Source organism: Chiloscyllium punctatum, chromosome 38 (assembly GCF_047496795.1).
Source record: "Chiloscyllium punctatum isolate Juve2018m chromosome 38, sChiPun1.3, whole genome shotgun sequence".
Taxonomy (NCBI): domain Eukaryota; kingdom Metazoa; phylum Chordata; class Chondrichthyes; order Orectolobiformes; family Hemiscylliidae; genus Chiloscyllium; species Chiloscyllium punctatum.
Window position 1 is genome coordinate 56766860 of NC_092776.1, and position 19898 is coordinate 56786757.

A 19898-nucleotide genomic window follows, 5' to 3' on the forward strand; every position below is an offset into this window, starting at 1 on the left:
GCACAGAAAGAGAAAATATAAAATAATCTCTTCCTGTGCATATCCAGGGAGGGTAAGTTCGAAAAGCCCAAAAGGAGAGATACAGGGTCCACTCTAATTTCTGTTCCTACGATTTCTGTCAGAGCATTTGCTACTTTAGTCCAATATCTATGGACCTTATGACAGGTCCATAAGTATTGTACAAGAGTGCCCACCTCTATTTTACATTTGGGACACATTGGAGATGCTCCTGCCTTAAATTTTGCCAATTGGTCCGCTGCTATCTGGGCCCTACGAAGTATCTTTAGCTGAATGGCCTGAGTTCTGTTGCAGATGGTGATTCTTCTGGCGTTTTCCCAAATGTCATTCCATGTTTCTATAGAGATTTCCAGTCCCAAATCCTGATCCCATGTTTTAAATAGATTGTCCATATCTCCTGATACTTCATCATGTAATAAATGATAAATAGTGCTGACGGAAGATACCCCCATTGGCCATAGCACTGTACGTTCTCTGTCTGATTTATAAAGACTATCTAATAACGTAGTCTTCTTCTGTATGTAGTCTCGAATTTGGAAGTATCAAAAGTACCATTAGATAATCCAAATTTTTGACGCATCTGTTGAAAAGACATCAGGACCCCTTTAAACAGATCCCCTAAACATGAGATACCCCTGGATCTCCAGAGTTTGAAAGTGACATCTGTAAGCACCGGTTGATATCCCCCTGCTCCCACTATTGGAGCATAGGGGGATGTTTTATGTGAGTTACCCTCATTTTGCTGCATTATGTTCCAAGCTTTAATTGTGTTTAGTATTATAGAGTTTTTACATTGATCCGTGGTGATTTTCCTCTTGTCTGAAAATAAGATATTAATAAGTCAGCATTTTACTTGAGAAGCCTCGATGTCCAGCCAGATTGATTGTGGGTCAGACAAGACCCAATCAGCTATGTAACGTCATAGGGAACTTAACCGATATTTCCTAAAATCTGGGAAGTCCAATCCTCCCCTTGCCTGTGGAAGCTGTAGCTTCTTCAGCTTAATGAGGGGCCATCTATGATTCCAGATAAAGGAACCCAACCAGCCATATAATTTACGTAGTGCCAGCCTCGGCAGCATCACCGGAAGCATTCTCATAGGATATAGGAGACGGGGCAGGACATTCATTTTAATTAGTGCTATTCTACCCAGCCAGGAAATTGGAAAGTCTCCCCATTGCTGGAGGTTCTGCCTTATCCTCTCCAGTAAATGCACAAAGTTAGCTTTGTATAACTGACCAAATACTGGGGTAATAAAAATGCCTAAATATAAGAAACCCTCCAGGGACCACCGAAAGGGAAAGTGGGATCTGTCCAATAAGTGGGATATACAAGCAAGGCCACCCATTGGCATAGCCTCTGATTTTGAGAAATTAATTTTATCGCCTGAAAATGCACTAAATGTATAAATAACTTGGATTAAGCGAGGCACGAACATCAGGGGATTACTGAGGAATAGAAGAACATCATCTGCAAAAAGGGTGATTTTATGTTTACCTGTACCAATCCTCGGAGCCGTTACATTAGGGTCAGCCCATATAGCTTCTGCTAGTTGCTCGATTATTAGTGTGAATAGCAATGGTGAGAGAGGACATCCCTGACGGCAGCCCCTATCCACACTGAAGCTATCCGAGCCTAATCCATTGGTAATCGCAACTGCTTTGGGATCACTATACAGTGTTGAGACTCATTTAGTAAACTACTTTCCAATGCCAAACCTTTTCAATGTGTAAAACAGATATGACCATTCAACCTTGTCGAATGCCTTTTCCGCGTCTAATGAGACTACTACACCTGGTATCTTTCCCTGATGGCAGGCTTGAATCACATTCAAAACCCTTCTAACATTATTGGATGATCTATGGCTCTTAATAAACCCCATCTGATCCTCCTTGATAATATGTGGCAATACCCTTTCTAGCCTCAATGCTAACGTTTTAGAGAGGATTTTAAAGTCTACATTTAGCGAGGATATTGGTCTGTATGACACGCAATCTTCTGGGTCCTTTCCTTTTTTGAGGATAAGAGAGATATTTACCTCTTTCAGCGAAGGCAGGAGACAGCCCTGACTGTATGCGTAGTTATACATTTCCATAAGTGGGCCAGCCAATATTCCTGTAAATTCTTTATAGAATTCAGCTTGAAAGCCATCTGGGCCAGGTGCCTTACCGCTCTGAAGTTGCCTGACTGCGTCAAGTATTTCTTGGATTGTTAGGGGAACATTCAAGACCGATACCTGTTTCAGAGTTAGGTCAGGTTTTTAAAAAATGACTGCATCCTCCTAGTTCTGTCTTTTCAATCCTGCGATTTATATAAATCTAAAGATTGCGTTAAACCTTTTATATCATGAGTCAGAATATCCGCACTCTCCTTGATAGACGTGATAGTTTGAGGGGCCTTCCTTTTCTTTACGAGAAATACTAAGTATTTACCCGGTTTGTCGCCAAATTCATATAACCTTTGTTTTGCAAATAATATTTCCCTCTTAGCCATTTGGGTAAGTGTGGTGTTAAGAGCTGTCCTAAGGGCCGTAATCCTTTGTAATTTGATAATAGAAGCGTATGCTGTTTCAGCTGCTTTTAAGTGAGCTTCGAGCAGACGCTGTTGTTCTCCCTTTAATTTTTTCTGGGTCGCTGAGTATGAGATGATCAAACCTCACGTGTAAGCTTTGATGGTCTCCCACATCATTGATGGGTTGCCAGCTGTACCTGAATTAATTTCTAAAAAAGTTTTAAAATCTTGAGAGGAGTACTTTACAAATTTACTATCTTTCATCAGAAAGGGGTCCATACGCCAATGCCAGGGGGATGTCTCATTGTTCTTTGCCTTGATTTCCATATATACAGCAGCGTGATTGGAAATTGCTATACTGCCTATTTTACAGGATGATATGGAATTTAAAAAAACCGAGGGGCAAAAAACATATCAATTCTGGTATGACATTTATGTGGCTTGGAGTGAAAAGAAAAATCTCTGCCCTGTGGATGAAGGCATCTCCATACATGTCTTAGTCCTAATTCTTTGTTCAAATCCACCAATTGTCTAGATCTGGGAGATACTCCTGCAGTACTCTTCGGAATCCTATCTATTTCCGGGTCCATAATACAATTAAAATCTCCCCCGATAATTGTATGACGAGCACCGCGAGCCATCAATTTTGAGAAGGCTTCCGTTATAAATTTAAAAGGATGTGCTGGGGGGGGGCAATACAAATTTAAGATCCCATATTCCTCTCCATTTATAAGCGCTTTAATCAGAATGTATCATCCAGATTTGTCTTTTATCTGATTTATGATTTTGAAAGGGAAATTCTTCTGAATACGAATAACAACTCCCCTGCTTTTTGAGCTGAAAGAAGAAAAAAAGGCCTGATTAAATCCACCCGTCGTAATTTCAAGTGTTCTTTATCCAACAAGTGTCTCTCCCATAGGAGAGGTATATCGACCCTTTCTTTCTTGAGGTTTCATAATATTTTCTTCCTTTTGACTGGTGAATTACTACCCTTGACATTCCAGGTGCACCACTTAACCGACTGATCAACCATAATCGTCCGGGCAAGTCCGAGACACCTTGGGAGGGGAAACCCTATCCAGAACATCCCGAGCATAGAGCATATAAAATTTACAAAAATAAAGGCTCTTTAATACATTCACATCGATATAATAAAAAACTATTTCTAAATAAAAAAAAATAAAACGTATTTAAATGGAGATTTTCCCCCTTTTTCCCAGGGGGTATCACTTCCTTTCCAACAGTCCATCGTATCCTCTCCCAACCAGTGCCCCACCCTTGACCCAGGCGTTCCACAATAGGATGAAGAAAATTCAAATTTACTACAGAGCTAGAGTGAATAGTGAGCCCCCCATCCACATCAACACCAACACCTGGATATATTTGGTAATGTTAATACCATGTATAAACATATATAACTATAAAATTACAGTCTCAACAAGTAATAATTAAGCATAACAATACAAAATAACAGGGGAAAACAACCCTGCTCCTAAAGACAGAAATAAAACAGGATAAGGTAACCACCTCCCCCCACCAACATTAACTAGACCCCCTGGCCTATATATATAAGAAAAGGGGGAGAAAATCACTAAGTAGAGAACAAATAAATAAATCCCTCCCCCCACCCCCGAAGATAATATCAAACAGTCAGGTAAAAAAAGGGATTCATATTAAAAAAAGGGGGATGTAAACCGGAGTGGGGGGGGAGAGCAAACCAACATCAAATAACTCTTACAATTTATCTAAGAGAGTCCAAAAATTCCTTGACCTTTTCTGGCGATCCGAAGTTATACACGGACCCTTCATGGTTAAAGCGTAGTGTCGCTGGGTAGCGCAAGGAGTACGGAATATTTAAGTCCCTTAAACACTACTTCGTTTCATCAAACGCCTTACTCTTTTGGACCAGAGGTGGGGAAAAGTCCTGGAATAACATAATCTTGGATCCTTTATAAATCATGGTTTGTGGATCTTTCCCAAGATTTCTGGAAGCTTCTAAGAGCATCTGCCTCCTTATGGCTCTGCAGCCGGAACAGGACCGGATGGGGGCGCTGGTTCGAGCCGGGCCCGTGCACTGCAACCCGGTAGGCTCATTCCATCCTTACCTGGACTGATCCAGCCTCCAGATTTAAAAGCTGTGGAAGCCACTGCTCCAGGAATGCTGTAAGCTGGCCTTCCTCTTCCTGTTCGGGAAGGCTCAGCAAACGAATATTTTTTCGACAACCTCGAAAGTGTGATTCTCCAAGGTCCGGACTCGCTGTTCAAGAGGCTGGACTCGATCCACGGCTGATTCTGCTATAGTTTCGGAGGTTGCGGCCTTTAGTTCCGCTCCTCCGACTTGACGCTCAATTTCCTTGATGTCTTGATCGTGCTTTTGTACCGCGGCCGAAAGTGAGTCCCATCGGCTCCGGGACTTGTCAATGAAGGTACGATCTTCGCATTCGAGTTTTGAGATTGTTTCCGTGAGGCTTGCCAACATAGGGAAGATCCCTGGGGCGGCTGCAGATGCCTCTGCTACAGCTGGAGAGGGTGGGGGAGGGGTTCCTGCTTGCTGAGAACTGCGGGCTCCCTTCCCTTTAGTCATCTTTACTGGAGATTAAATTGTTTAAATGCAGTACTAAGCAACTAATTACATTAAGTAAAAACTATTTTGAATGATTTGGTGTGGTGGGGTGGGTGACCCACTTTGCCCAAGGCTTGGGAGGAGCACTATAGACTGAGACTTGCTGGGTTGCCGCCATCTTGGATCCCAAAGATGATTCTTGATGGGATTGAGAGTAACGGGGTAGTTATTATGAGGAACTTTAACTTCCACAGTATTGACTGGGATACTATAGTTCAAGTAGTTTAGATGGATCAGTTTTTGTTCAATGTGTGCAGAAAGGTTTTCTGACACAATATGTAGACAGGCCAACAAGGGGAGATGCCATATTGGATTTGGTACTGGCGAATGAACCGGGCCAGGTGTTAGAGAGGAGTTATTTGGCGATAGTGACCATAATAATTTACAATAAAAATGGGCAGGGATAGGTATATACTGCAGGGAATGAGGTATAACTGGGGAAAAGGCAATTATGATGCGATTAGGCAAGATTTAGGATGCATGGGATGGGGAAGGAAACTGCAGTGGATGGACACACTTGAAATGTGGAGCTCATTCAAAGAACAACTACTGTGGGTCCTTGATAAGGATATACCCATCAGGCAAGGAGGTAGTTGTCAAGAGAGGGAGCCATGGTTCACTAAAGAAGTTGAAACTCTTGTCGAGAGGAAGAAGACGACTTATGTGAGGATGAGGTGTGAAGGCTCAGTTAGGAGGCTTGAGAGTTAAAAGTTAGCCAGAAAAGATCTAAACAGAGGGGTAGGAAGAGCCAGGAGGGGACATGAGAGGTTGTTGGCAGATAGGATCAAGGAAAATCCTAAGGCCATCTATCGGTATATCAGGAATAGAAGAATGACTGGAGTAAGGTTAGGACCAATTGAAGATAGTAGTGGTAAGTTGTGTGTGGAATCTGAGGACATAGGAGAAGTGCATAATGAATATTTTTCATCAGTATTCACATTGAAAAGAGCAATATTAGTGAGAATACGGAGATTATGAGCGACAAGATTCGTTGGGATTGAGGTTGACAAAGAGGAGGTTTTAGCAATTTTGGAAGATCTGAAAATAGATCAGACCCCTGGGCTGGATGGGATTTATCCTCTGCTTCTCTGGGAAGCCAGGGACGACATTGCCAGGCCTTTGGCTTCGATCTTTATGCTATTATTGTTGACAGGAGTAGTGATAGAAGACTAAAGGATAGTAAATGTTGTTCCCTTGATTAAGGAGGGGATTCGCAACAATGCTGGTAGTTACAGGCCAGTGAGCCTTACTTCGGTTTTGGGTGCGGTGGTGGAAAAGGTTCTAAGAGCCAGGATTTATAATCATCTGGAAAGGAATAATTTGATTAGAGATAGTCAACACAGTTTTGTTAAGGGTAGGTGTGCCTCACTGACGTTATTGAGTTCTTCGAGAAGGTGACAAAACAGATGGATGGAGGTAAGACGGTTGTTGTGGTGTATATGGACTTCAGTAAGGCACTTAATAAGGTTCCACACAATAGGCTATTGCACAAAATACGGAGTTTCGGGAATGAAGGTGATTTAACAATTTGGATCAGAACTTGGCTAGCTGAAAGAAGACAGAGGGTGGTGGTTGATGGGAAATGTTCATCCTGGAGCTCAGTTACTAGTCATGTGCTGCAAGGATCTGTTGTGGGGCCACTGCTGTTTGTCATTTTTATAAATGATCCGGATGTGGGTGTAGAAGGATGGATTAGTAAATTTGCAGATGACACTAAGGTAGGCAGAGTTGTGGATAGTGCCGGAGGATGTTGTGGGTTACTGAGGGACATAGATGAGATGCAGAGCTGGGCTGAGAAGTGGCAAATGGAGTTTAATGCAGCAAAGTGTGAGGTGGTTCACTTTGGAAGAAATAACAGGAATGCAGAGTACTGTGTGAATGGTAAAATTCTTGGCAGTGTAGATGAACAGAGAGATCTCGGTGTCCAGATGCATAACTCCTTGAAAGCTGTCACCCAGGTTGATAGGGTTGTTAAGAAGGTATGTGGTGTATTGGCATTTATTGGTAGGGGGATCATGTTTCGAAGCTATGAGGCCATGCTTCAGCTGTAGAAGACACTGGTAAGGCCGCACATAGAGTATTGCATGCAGTTCTGGTCACTGCATTATAGGAAGGATGTGGAAGCTTTGGAAGTGTTCAAAGAAGATTTACAAGGATGTTGCCTGGTATGGAAGCAAGGTCTTAATGAGGAAAGGCTGAGGGAACTGAGGCTGTTTTTGTTGGAGAGAAGAAGGTTGACAGGTGACTTGATCAAGACGTGTAATTAGAGGGTTAGATAGGGTGGACAGTTAGATGCTTTTTCCTCGGATGGTGATGACTATAAGACCATAAGACCATAAGACATAGGAGTGGAAGTAAGGCCATTCGGCCCATCGAGTCCACTCCGCCATTCAATCATGGCTGATGCGCATTTCAGCTCCACTTGCCAGCATTCTCCCCGTAGCCCTTAATTCCTCTAGACAACAAGAACCTATCAATCTCGGCCTTGAAGACATTTAGCGTCCCGGCTTCCACTGCACTCCGTGGCAATGAATTCCACAGGCCTACCACTCTCTGGCTGAAGAAATGTCTCCGCATTTCTGTTCTGAAATGACCCCCTCTAATTCTAAGGCTGTGTCCACGGGTCCTAGTCTCCTCGCCTAACAGAAACAATTTTCTAGCATCCACCTTTTCAAAGCCATGTATTATTTTGTACGTCTCTATTAGATCTCCCCTTAATCTTCTAAACTCCAACGAATACAATCCAGTATCCTCAGCCGTTCCTCATATGCTAGACCTATCATTCCAGGGATCATCCGTGTGAATCTCCGCTGGACACTTTCCAGTGCCAGTATGTCCTTCCTGAGGTGTGGGGACCAAAACTGGACACAGTACTCCAAATGGGGCCTAACAAGAGCTTTATAAAGTCTTAGTAGTACATCTCTGCTTTTATATTCCAACCCTCTTGAGATAAGAGACAACATTGCATTCGCTTTCTTAATCACAGACTCAACCTGCATGTTTACCTTTAGAGAATCCTCGACTAGCACTCCCAGATCCCTTTGTGCTTTGGCTTTATTAATTTTCTCACCATTTAGAAAGTAGTCCATGCTTTTATTCTTTTTGCCAAAGTGCAAGACCTCGCACTTGCTCACGTTAAATTCCATCAGCCAAAGGAACATGAGGGAACATAGTTTTAAATTGAGGGATGATAGATTTAGGGGTAGCTTCTTCCCTCAGAGTAGTCGAGGCGTGGAATAGTCTGCCTGCAACAGTCATAGACTTGCTGACGTTAAGGGCATTTAAATGGGCATTGGACATACATATGGATAATAATGGAATGGTGTAGGTAAGTAGATGGACATCAGATTATTTTCACAGGTTGGCACAACATTGAGGGCTGAAGGGCCTGCATTATGCTATAACATTCTACGTTCTATATGTTTCCCAAACTCAACATTTGCCTGCATTTTGCCCATGTCCCTCTAAACCTTTCATGTTCATGTACCTATTCAAATATCTTTTAAAATATTATAATTGTACCCGCATCTTCCTTTGGCAGTTCATTCCACAAATACATCATACTCCAGGGGAAAAAAGTCCCGGAGTGTGGTGCTGCAAAAACACAGCAGGTCAGGCAGCATCCAAGGAGCAGGTGATTCGATGTCTCGGGCATAAGTTCTTCATCAGGAATGAGGCTTGTGGGTCGGGGCTGAGAGATAAATGGGAAGGGATGGTGTTGGGGGAAGGTAGCTGGGAAAGTGATGGGTGGATGAAGGTGAGGGAGAAGATGATAGGTCAGAGGAGGCAGTGATGGACGGGTCCGGAGGGTAGTGCCGAGTTGGAGGCTTGGTCTGGGATAATGTGCGGGGGAGGGGAAGGGGAAATGAGGAAGCTGTTGAAATCTACATTTATCCCATGTGGTTGCAGGGTCCCAAGGCGTTCCTCCTCCAGATGTTGGGTGGTAACGGTTTGGCAGTGGAGGAGGCCCAGAACTTGCATGTCCTTGACGGAGTTCGGGGGGGGGGGGGGGGGGGGGGGGGGGTGAGTTAAGTTTTGAAGGCAACTTCCCTTCCCACATGGTTGACAATACCCTCCAATGAATATCCTACACTTCACACACCACTGCCCAAAAACACCAACCCTCCCAATGCAACGAAACCCCGGTCCTCAGCTTCCACCCCACCAACCTCCGCATACATTGCATCATCCTCCACAACGTCCGCCACCTCCAAACCTCCTATCGGCATTCCGAAAAGACACTTCCACTGCGACTTCCTCGTCAGGTCCATATCTCCCACCAGCCCACACCCCATTCCTGGCACCTTTCCCTGCCACCACAGGAAGTGCAAAGCCTGCGTTTACACCACTCCCCTCACCTCCATCTAAGGCCCTAAGGGATTCTTCCACATCTGTCAGAAATTGACCTATATCTCTCCCAATGTCATCTACTGTATCCGTTGCAGTCCCCTCTATATCGGGGAGATAAGATGCCTTCTTGCGGATTGTTTTAGAGAACATCTCTGGGACACCCGCAGCCACCAACCCCGCTGCCCCGTGGCTGAACACTTCAACTCCCCCTCCCACTCCGCCAAGGATATGCAGGTCCTGGGCCGCCTCCACCACCAGACCCTAACCATCTGATGTCTGGAGGAGGAACGCCTTGGGACCCTGCAACCACATGGGATAAATGTAGATTTCAACAGCTTCCTCATTTCCCCTTCCCTTCCCCCCCCCCCCCCCCCCCCCACATTATCCCAGACCAAGCCTCCAACTCGGCACCACCCTCCGGACCCGTCCATCACTACCCCCTCTGACCTATCATTTTCATATTCTACCTTGGGACCGTGCAACCACACGGGATCAATATAGATTTCATCAGCTTCCTCATTTCCCCTCCCCCCACATTATCCCAAGTCTCGAACTCGGTACTGCCAGGAGATACTAATCTCCAGCATATGCAGTCCTCACTTTCTCCCGGAAAATAGTCCCAGCCTATCTAGCCCCTCCGTATTACTCAAACCTTCCAATCCCAGTAACATCCTTGTAAATCATCTCTGCATCCTTTCTAATTTAATAATATTCTTTGCATAGCAGAGCGACCAGAACTCTCCTAAGTCATTAACATGTGCTGTGAATAGCTGGGGTCCAAGCACTCATGATCCCTGTAGTGCCTGAGTAGGCCCTGTCTGCCACTCAGAAAATGACCTATTTGTTCGGTTCTTAGACTGTGAGCAGATCTGGGCATCACACCTTGGGGCGGATATTTTAGCCCTGGAGGGAGTTCAATGCAAGTTTACAAGGATGATATCTGGAATTAGGGGTTAAATTGTGAGGAGGGATTAAACAAATTCGGCCTTTCCTTTCTGGAACCTGGAAGGTTAAGTGTTGATCAAATTGATTTCTTCAGGATGTTAACAGAGAAAGACAAATAGATGAGGATAGACTATTTCCAGTGGTTGGCGATTCTATAAATAGGGAATGTAGTTTGAGAATTAGGGCCAGGCTATTCTGGAGAGATATTAGCAAGCACTTCTACACTCAACAAGTAGTGGAAGCTTGGAACTCTCCTCCTCAAATGATGATTGATGCTAATTCAATGATTAAATTTAAATCTGAGATAGACAGTTTTTTTTAAGTTAGGGTAGCAAGGGATGTGAGCTCAAGCCAGACATATGGTGTTAGGCCACTGGTCAGCCATGTGTTATTGAATGGTGGGACAGTCTTGAGGGGCTGAATGGCCTACTCCTGTAACTGTGTTCCTAATCTTTTTCTTCTGTTTGACAATCAATTTTCTATTTAGTCAGTACACTACCCCCAATTGCACATGCTTTAATTTTACATGCTCACTTCTTTTATGTGAAACCACACCCACTTGTTCTCTCTGATAACTCTACTACTTACATCCTCCAAAAATACCATTCAATTTTTCAAGTATGATTTCTTGTTTGTAAATCCATGCTGACTCTGTCCAATTCTATACTGTTACCCAAGTAGACTGCTGTTTAATCTTCTAAAATAGACTCTTATCATTTTCCATCAGATAGTAAGAGCATAATTTAGGCCATTTGGCTCATCGAGTCTTCTCCACCATTTAGTCATTGCTGATAGGTTTATCAACCCCATTTTATCGCTTTTTCCTTGTAACCTTTGATCCCTTGGCAATCAGGAACTTATCTATGTCTGTTTTAAATATACTCAATGACCTGGCCTCTGGAGCTTTCTGTTGCAATGAATTCCCCAGATTCACCACTCTCTGACTGAAGAAGTTTCTCCTTACCTCCATTCTAAGGGGTCTTCCCTTTACTGTAAGGATGTACTCTCGGGTTCTCATCTCTCCTGTCAATGGAAACATTTTCTCAATGTCCATTCTGTCCAGGCCATTCAGTATTCTGTAAGTTTTAATCAGATCTGCCGTCATCCTCTAAACTCCATCGAGTGTAGTCCAAGAGCCCTCACAAGTTCTTCGTATATTAAGCCTTTCATTCCTGGGATCATTCGTGTGAACCTCCTCTGGACCAGCTCCAGGACCGGTATATCCTTCCTGAGGTATGGGGCCCAAAACTGCTCACGATACTCTAAATGTGGTCTGATGAGAACTTTATAAAGTCTTAGAAGTATATCCTGCTTTTATATTCTGATCCTCTCAAGATGAATGACAACATTGCATTTGCCTTTCTAACAACCGACTCAACCTGCAAGTTTACCTTAAGAGAAACCTGGATTAGAACTCCCAAGTCCCTTTGCACTCCAGATTTCTGAATTTTCTCCCCATTTAGAAAATAGTCCATGCCTCTATCCTTCCTAACAAAATGCATGACCTCACATTTTCCCATGTTATGCTCCATCTGCCAGTTCTTTGCTCACACTCCTAGCCTGTTCAAATCTTTCTTCAGGCCCCTGCCTCCTCAATGCTACCTACCCCTCTACCTATCTTTATATCATATGCAAACTTAGCCAGAATGCCCTTAATTCCTTCATCCAGATCGTTAATGTATAAAGTGAAAAATTGTGCTCCCAGTAATCACTGGCTTCCATCCTGAGAAGGACTTTTTTATCCCCACTCTGTCATCTGCTAGACAGCCAATCCTCTATTCGTACTAGTGCCTTGCCTGTGCAGCCATGGGCCCTTATCTTACTCTGCAGCCTCCCGTACGGCACCTTTCCAAAGGCCTTCTGGAGGTCCAGATAGATAACATCCATTGGCTCTCATTGGTCTGACCTGCTCATTACTTCCTCAAAGAATTCTAACAGATTTGTTAGGCAAATCAGACAAATTTGCCAGATTTGGTGACTTTGCACTATTTTGCCATGCATTTCCAAGTATTCAGAAGCTCATCCTTCACAATGGATTGCATTATCTTAGCAATGACTGAGGTCAGACCAATCAATCTCTAATTTCCCATCTTTTGTCTTACTCCCTTCTTAAACAGGGGGGTTACATTCGGAATTTTCCATCCTCTCAGACCCTCCCTGACTCCAGAGTTTCTTGGAAGATCATTACTAAAGCCTCCATTATTTTTTCAGCTGTCTCCTTCAGAACTCTGGGACGTAGTTCAACTATGGTCCACTTTCAGACCTTTCAGTTCTTCTAGCACCTTTTCCTTGGTGATGGTTGCTGTACTCATCTCTGCTCCTACTCTCTCTTGAATTTTTGGGATATTACTCGTGTCTTCCACTGTGAAGACTGACACAAAGTCCTTATTCAGTTCCTCAATACTTTCCCAGTGTCATTTTCCAGTGGTCTAGTGTCCACTTTTGCCTCTCTTTTGCCCTTTATTTATCTAAAGAAACTCTTGCAGTCTTTTTCTAATATTATTGGCTAGCTTACTGTCATGTTTAATCTTCTCCCTCCTTATTTCTTTATTTGTTGTCCTTTGTCGGTCTTTGTAAGCTTCCCAATCCTCTGGCTTCCCATTGCCCTTTGCCACATGTTATGCTTTCTCTTTTGCTTTTATGCTGTCCCTGACTTCCCTGGTCAGCCATGGTTGCCTCATCCTCCCTTTAGTATGCTTCTTTTTCCTTGGAATGTATTTTTGCTGTAATTCCCGAATTACTCCCAGAAACTCCTGCCATTGCTGTTCCACTGCCTTCTCTGCTAGGCTCCTCTCTCAGTCAGTTCTGGACAACTCCTCCTTCATGTCCCTGTAGTTGCCTTTATCCGACTGTAATACTGTTAGATCTGATTCCACCCTGTAGGGATAGCTCCCTCCTGCTGATATCAGACTGTCAGTTTGTCATTCCCTGTTTTCTCTGCACTTCCTTTTTTAAAGTAGTGTGGTTATATTAGCTACCCTCCAACCCACGGGAACTGTTCTAGAGTCTATAGAATTTCGAAGGATGGCCACCAATGCACCCACTATTTCTAGGGCCACGTAAGTATTCGGTGATGTGGATTATTGGACTCTGATAATTTGTCACCTTTGAGTCCTGTCAATTCCCCAGCACCGTTTCCCTGTGAATACTGTCAGACCTCCTCTCTGAGTGGTTCATGTGTTTCCCAACAGTTTTCAAATGTTATTTGTGACCGCCTTTGTGAAGATCAAATGGTCATATGTACTTAATTAGTTCTGAAGAAGGGTCACTGGACCTGAAACATTCACTCTATTTTCTCTTCACAGATACTGCATGACCTGCTGAGTTTTTGCAGCAAATTGTCTTTGTTTCACATTTCCAACATCCACAGTTCTTTGCTGTGTGTTTACTTCTCTGCTTCCTGTTGATTAACCAATCCACTATCCATGCTCTCACATCGCTCCCCCACCAAATTGCTTAAAATTTTCTCTGACATAATTTTTTTATCCAGCACATTATTTCATGCTTTTATCGCTTCTTCAGAGTCTTCTGTCTAGTGCTGCCAGACCTGCTGAGTTTCTCCAGCAATTTCTGTTTATCCAACAGGAAGTAGAGCCAAGGTGAATGGGTCATTTTCAAGTTGGCTAACAATAACTAGTGGAATTCTGCATGGATCAGTGCTGAGGGTACTTATTAATAAAAGACAAGATCAGTACAGTAGTCAGAAATGATAATGACTTGGAAAATCAAGATGTAGAATCAGATTAGATGGAGATGAGAAATAGCAAGGGAACAAAATCACTAGTAAGTGTAGTTGATTGGTCTTCTGACAGTAAGGCAGAGAACAATTCTAGAAATGATAAGAATTATTAAGAGAAAGACTGCAGTAATTCTGGGTAATCTTAATAGACTTTGGACAAATCAAACTGACAAAGATAGCCTTGAGAATGAGTTGAGAGAGTGAATATAGAACAGTTTAGAGTCATAGAGATGTACAGCATGGAAACAGACCCTTCTGTCCGACCAGATATCCCAACCCAATCTAGTCCCACCTGCCAGCACCCGGCCCATATCCCTCCAAACCCTTCCTATTCATATACCCATACAAATGCCTCTTAATCTGTTCTGAAATCATTATCGAATCACAGAATCTCTACAGTGTGGAAGCAGACCATTCAGCCCATCAAGTTCATACCAACCCTCTGAAGAGCATCCCTCCCAGACCCACTCCCATACTCTAACCCTGTATTTTCCATGGCTAATCCATATTCCTGAACACTACGGGCAATTTAGCATGGCCAATTGTGATGAAGCTGCTCCTTTAACAAGGTTATGCTGTCCTTGTTTTCTTTTTCAGAGGTCGTGAAAGATAGAGACTCTGAAAAGTCTAAGTTTGAAGGATTTTAGGGCCAGTTTAATTGTAGCGAACAGATGCAGCCTCAGGCTTTCAAATTTTTGAAAGAAATACTTGTACAATAAAAGGGAAGTAGTCAGTTCTCCCAGCTCAGCTTTTCTTTGGTTTGATTTGGTTTTGGCAATCTGGCTTTTCACTGAAAGCAGTCAAGCAGTTTGAGGCTGCTGAGCCAAGAAACAGCTACATGGAAGAAGGTATTTCATGTTACCTTCCCCCCCCTCTCCTGTAAGACCCTGTGTTTGATTTTACTTTTTGTGCTAAGGGGTGTTGATGGGGATTGTTGTAAGTATTTGGAACAACATCATTAATTTGGGATAATCTGTTGGGTTTTCGGATAGATTAAGATATTCTGTATTCTGTTCTCTTTTGTTAGTGTTTCATTCAGTAATCTTCCAAATAAATTCTGTTTTGTTTGAAACTAAGTGGTTTGACCAGTTGCATCACTCCTGGAATATCTGCTTTCCACCTTCTTAAAACAACTTGCAAAAGTAGGGTCTGGGATACTTTCTTGAAGTGTTTTCAGGGTGCTGGCCTGGTCCATAGCACCGTCCACCTAACCTGCACATCTTTGGACTGGGAGGAAACCCACAGACACTGGGGAATGTAATGTTTTTGATCTGCTAATATGTAATAAGACAGTGTTAATTAATTCACAGTAAAGCTGATGATTCAAATAGGTGCAGACAGATAGGAAAGCAAGTTGTGATAAAGGACACAGTTTATAAAATGGATGTAGTTTGGTTAAGTGAGTGGGTGAAAAGTTTGCAGATGGATTTATTATATAAGGTTGTCTGCTTCAATGGGAAGAATAGAAAACCAGAATGTTGTTAAAATGGAGAATAACTGCACAATGCTGTAGAATGGGGGATTTGGTGTATTTGTACCACAAAAAGCTAAGGTAATGGTACAGCAAGTAATTCGGAAGGCAACTGGAATGTTAGTTTTTTTTTGTTATGGGAATTAAATTAAAAATTGTGGAAATCTCATGTTGGGCATTGGTGAGACCTCACGTTATGTGCAGTTTTGGTTTCCTTAATTCAAGAGGGATGTACTTGCAGTTGAAGCATTTGAGAGAAGGTTCTCTGAGCTGATTCATAGAGATCTCCAGCACAGAAATAGGTCCTTCGGTTTATCATTTCTGCGCCCATCATAAGCATTCATTGAAGTATTCTAATCCCATTTTCCAGCACTTGGCCCATGGCCTTATATGACTTGGCATTGCAAGTGCACATCTAAATATTTGTCAAAGGTTACTTAGCACCCAAAAGTGGCCAAGACAACTTAAATACAATCCAACTTGCTAAGTGTTTCAGGTTTTCTGTTGACAAAAATAAGTTTTAGCTGGTTTGAGTCTATCTCACGCATCCAACATTCAATGTGGCATTTTCTTCGATTTTGCTCTTCTGTTCAGACTGGAAGCTGTTCCCTGCTTTCCCTCCCTCTACTACAGTCATTTTCAGAATTACTGATGAACTGGTGACTTTATTTTCACGAAGGATAACTTTCAGATCTTTTTACATGTCAATAGTGGCACTTAATCAGGCGGGAAGCATACAAAGTGAACTTGGCTGGCTCCTTGTTCTTCGTTGGACTACTCATTGGTAACATTTTGTTTGGGCCCTTGTCTGACCGCTTTGGCAGGAAACCAATTTTCCTCACAGGTAAGGATGAATGCCAATATTAAATTTGTTCTGGGATTTTTCTTTAACCCTTTATGAAAGAAAATTATTTTTACCTGTGCTGTTCCATCAATTTCATTAAATGTAAGAACTGTGATTTCGACAACTTGCATTTCTAAAACATGTTTAACATAATGTGCCCCAGTGTGCTTCACAGGAGTGTTATCAATCAACATATGACAGGAAGGCAGACTAGATCTGAGGTCAGGTGGTTGGAAAGCATGGTTAGGTCTAGAGGTAACAAAAGCATGAATGAATTGATGTTTTGGTAGCAGATGAGCCGAAATGCGTGAAGATAGAGAGTGTTGCACATAAGGAAATGTGCCTGTTTGATCTGAGGTCTTTTGCTATCTGCCAACAAAACCAGAAAAGGGGATTTTGATTATAGGGCACCTGATTGTAAACATTGCAAAGGGTTTGGGGATGAAATATCTATTTTTTGGGCTGTTGGCATTTGGGCAAGTTGTGGAAACCTATCACAGATGTCAAAATAGTTTTATTTGCAGTAAACATGGCCCCAGAAATCAATATCTTGCATATTATTGGGATGCAAAGTCAGACATAACATGTTATACTCATGGTTTACTCCATTGTTCACTTCACACATGCATATCTATCTTACTGCAATGTTCCAACTGGATGAAAGAGATTAAGCGTGGGATGGAGAGCTCTTGTGGTGCAGTAGTAGTGTTCCTACCTCTGTGTCAAAGTCTGGGTTCAAGTCCCATCTACCCCAAAAAAATGTCATAACACATCTGAACAGATTCATTAAAAATATTTACGGGCTGTGATGTGAAGATGCACTGGCATTTATGTTGAGTGACCAAGATGATCATTCACATCTGTGCTGATAGTTCACTTCTGTACTTGGCATATAAGTCAACCTTTGAAGCCTTGAAAAATCCCTCCAAAAACACAGCAACTTTGAATACTGACACTTATAGTAATATGTTCTTATGCGTTTTCTTCCATTGCTTGATTTTAGTGAGTTAGGGAGGATCGAAATCTGTCCTGGGTAATTCTAGAATTTGTATGTGGATATATGCAAGGTGTGATGAGTTTGCAGACATAATCACTGAGTATTTAAGGATGAAGGCAAGAGTTCAAAGGGCGGTTGCATTCCTTACGAATTTCAAAAAGTTGCAGATTCTTTAAACTCAGTTCACGGTGATATGTAAACTTGGCTCTAGGTGTTTAAAAGAAATGCCCTCTTAATTTACCATATTTTTGTAGGCAATGCATGTTTGTCAACAGAATAGCCTGGTTACTGTCAAGTTTAAAACATCTCGGGGTTTATAAATTATTGCATTATATTTTAACTGGCTAAAGTTGCAAGGGGGTTCTTTGTTGATTTAAAATCAGAAACTTAAATTATTGCATGTGTTGATGAGCCCTAAGTAAACTAGTCTTTCAGCATGATATACCAGCAGCTGGTAAGTTTTACCATTAAACTCAATTGGCAGCAAATTGCAGGCCTTTAAAATGTGCAGTGCAGATGTTTCTTAGCATCTTTGCTTCTAGAATTGACAATTACTCAGTGGACTGAGGTAGGGATTACAAGTCGCATTGCACTATGGAGAGTCTCTGAAATCTCTTCCCTTTGTTATTTTCCATATATCTGCACCACCAGTAATTATGTTGTCCTTCTCCTGTATAATTCTAGATGGAAAGGACAAGCTTGCATTTATAAAGTACATTTCACATCCTCAGGAATTCCTGGAAAATATAATAGCCAGTTAATTTTCATTTTGCAATTTAGCCAGTTCTCATATTTGGGTAAACACAGCTATTTTATTCATGTTCTTAATTGTAAATAATCCAGCTGTTCGCTTAAGCCTGAAAGAAATGATATGACTGGAGAGACCTTGGAGTGCAGGTTCATAGCTCCTTCAAAGTGGAGTCGCAGGTAGATAAGATAGTGAAGAAGGCGCTTAGTATGCTTTCCTGTGTTGGTCGGAGTATTGAGTACAGGAGTTGGGAATATTGCGTGCAAATCTGGTCTCTTCCTATCGGAAACTTAAAAGGGTTCAGAAAAGATTTACAAGGATGTTGCCAGGGTTGGAGGTTTTGAGCTATTGGAAGAGGCTGAATAGGCTGGGGCTGTTTTCCCTGGAGCGTCGGAGGCTGAGGGGTGACTTTATAGAGGTTTGTAAAATCATGAGGGGTATGGAATAGAGTAGATAGACCAAGTCTTTTCCCTGGGGTGGGGGAGTCCAGAACTAGAGGGCATAGGTTTAGGGTGAGAGGGGAAAGATATCAAAAATACCTAAGGGGCAGTGTTTTCACGCAGAGGCTGGTATGTGTATGGAATGGGTTGCTAGAGGAAGTGGTGGAGGCTAGTACGACGGCAACATTTAAAAGATATCTGGATGGGTATATGAATAGGAAGGGTTTGGAGAGATATGGGCTGGGTGCTGGCAGGTGGGACTAGATTGGGTTGGAATATCTGGTTGGACGGAAGGGTCTGTTTCTATGCTGTACATCCCTATGACTGGGTTAGGTAAGAAAGCTTGCTAAAGGCATTCTGTTAAACTCCATCTCCACCACTCCCTTCTCCAGGCACAGGATAAATATTGTGGCACATGTGGGTGTAGTTTCTGCTTCATCTGAAATTTGGATGTCTCAATGAAAATCTGTCTTTCCGCCATGAACTTAAGTTGGGAGCGAGTTTAAACCATGACATAAGAACCAAATGCTGTAACTATCTTTTATTTAGGATATGAGCAGATATGCATAAATGACAAATTTGGTCATTATTAATTTTGCAAAATGGTTGCCATGGTTCCTCTAATGAATTGGTGTTTGCTGTGGTTAATTTATAGATGTTTCAACTGAAAGAACACAGTATACCTTCAAGAGGGTAGAATAATATATCTGGGTAATGTTGAGTTAGTTATAGCCAGTGCTCCCTTTACAGGATGTCAGAAGTAGATGGCAGTTGATAATAAATCCTTTCCCCATGACTCGGTTGAACTACTCACAATGTTCAAGTCTTGGTTAAGCTATTCTATCCTTTACGAGAACATGCAGGGAAAATGGACTGCGCACAGGTAACACCATCCCCTATAGCTAGCTCAGAAATTGGTCTGTTTGCATAACTATGGGCTGCTTGATTTTTGAATGACCTGGTGTCATCAATGAAATGCTTCAAGCTGTCATCTTTTTTATTTCTTTCAGGCTTGTTCCTTGATGTGGTCTTTGGATTTATTACAGCAGTTGCTCCAAACTATGAAGTCTTTGCAGTTACGCGACTTCTTGTTGGACTTGTGAATGGTGGGATGTCCCTGGTGGCTTTTGTACTGACACAGGAATTTGTGGGAAAATCCTATTGGGCTTTGACAGGTAGGTAGCCTTGTAGCAAGATCAATATCTTCATCAT

The 19898-nt window shown here is 42.4% G+C and overlaps 1 protein-coding gene across 4 annotated transcripts in view; it reads left to right on the forward strand.

Moving 5' to 3' along the window:
• Nucleotides 1-19898, forward strand: part of slc22a15 (solute carrier family 22 member 15) — a 91147-nt gene that overhangs the window by 22106 nt on the left and 49143 nt on the right. For all 4 annotated transcript variants that reach the window (XR_011954707.1, XR_011954708.1, XM_072557952.1 and 1 more), the window contains exons 3-4: nt 16369-16501; nt 19697-19861. Coding sequence is in view for 2 of the 4 variants with exons in the window: in XM_072557952.1 (XP_072414053.1) it covers nt 16369-16501; nt 19697-19861 (298 nt within the window). In the remaining 2 variants the exon portion in view is untranslated. The remainder of the gene's footprint in view (nt 1-16368; nt 16502-19696; nt 19862-19898) is intronic.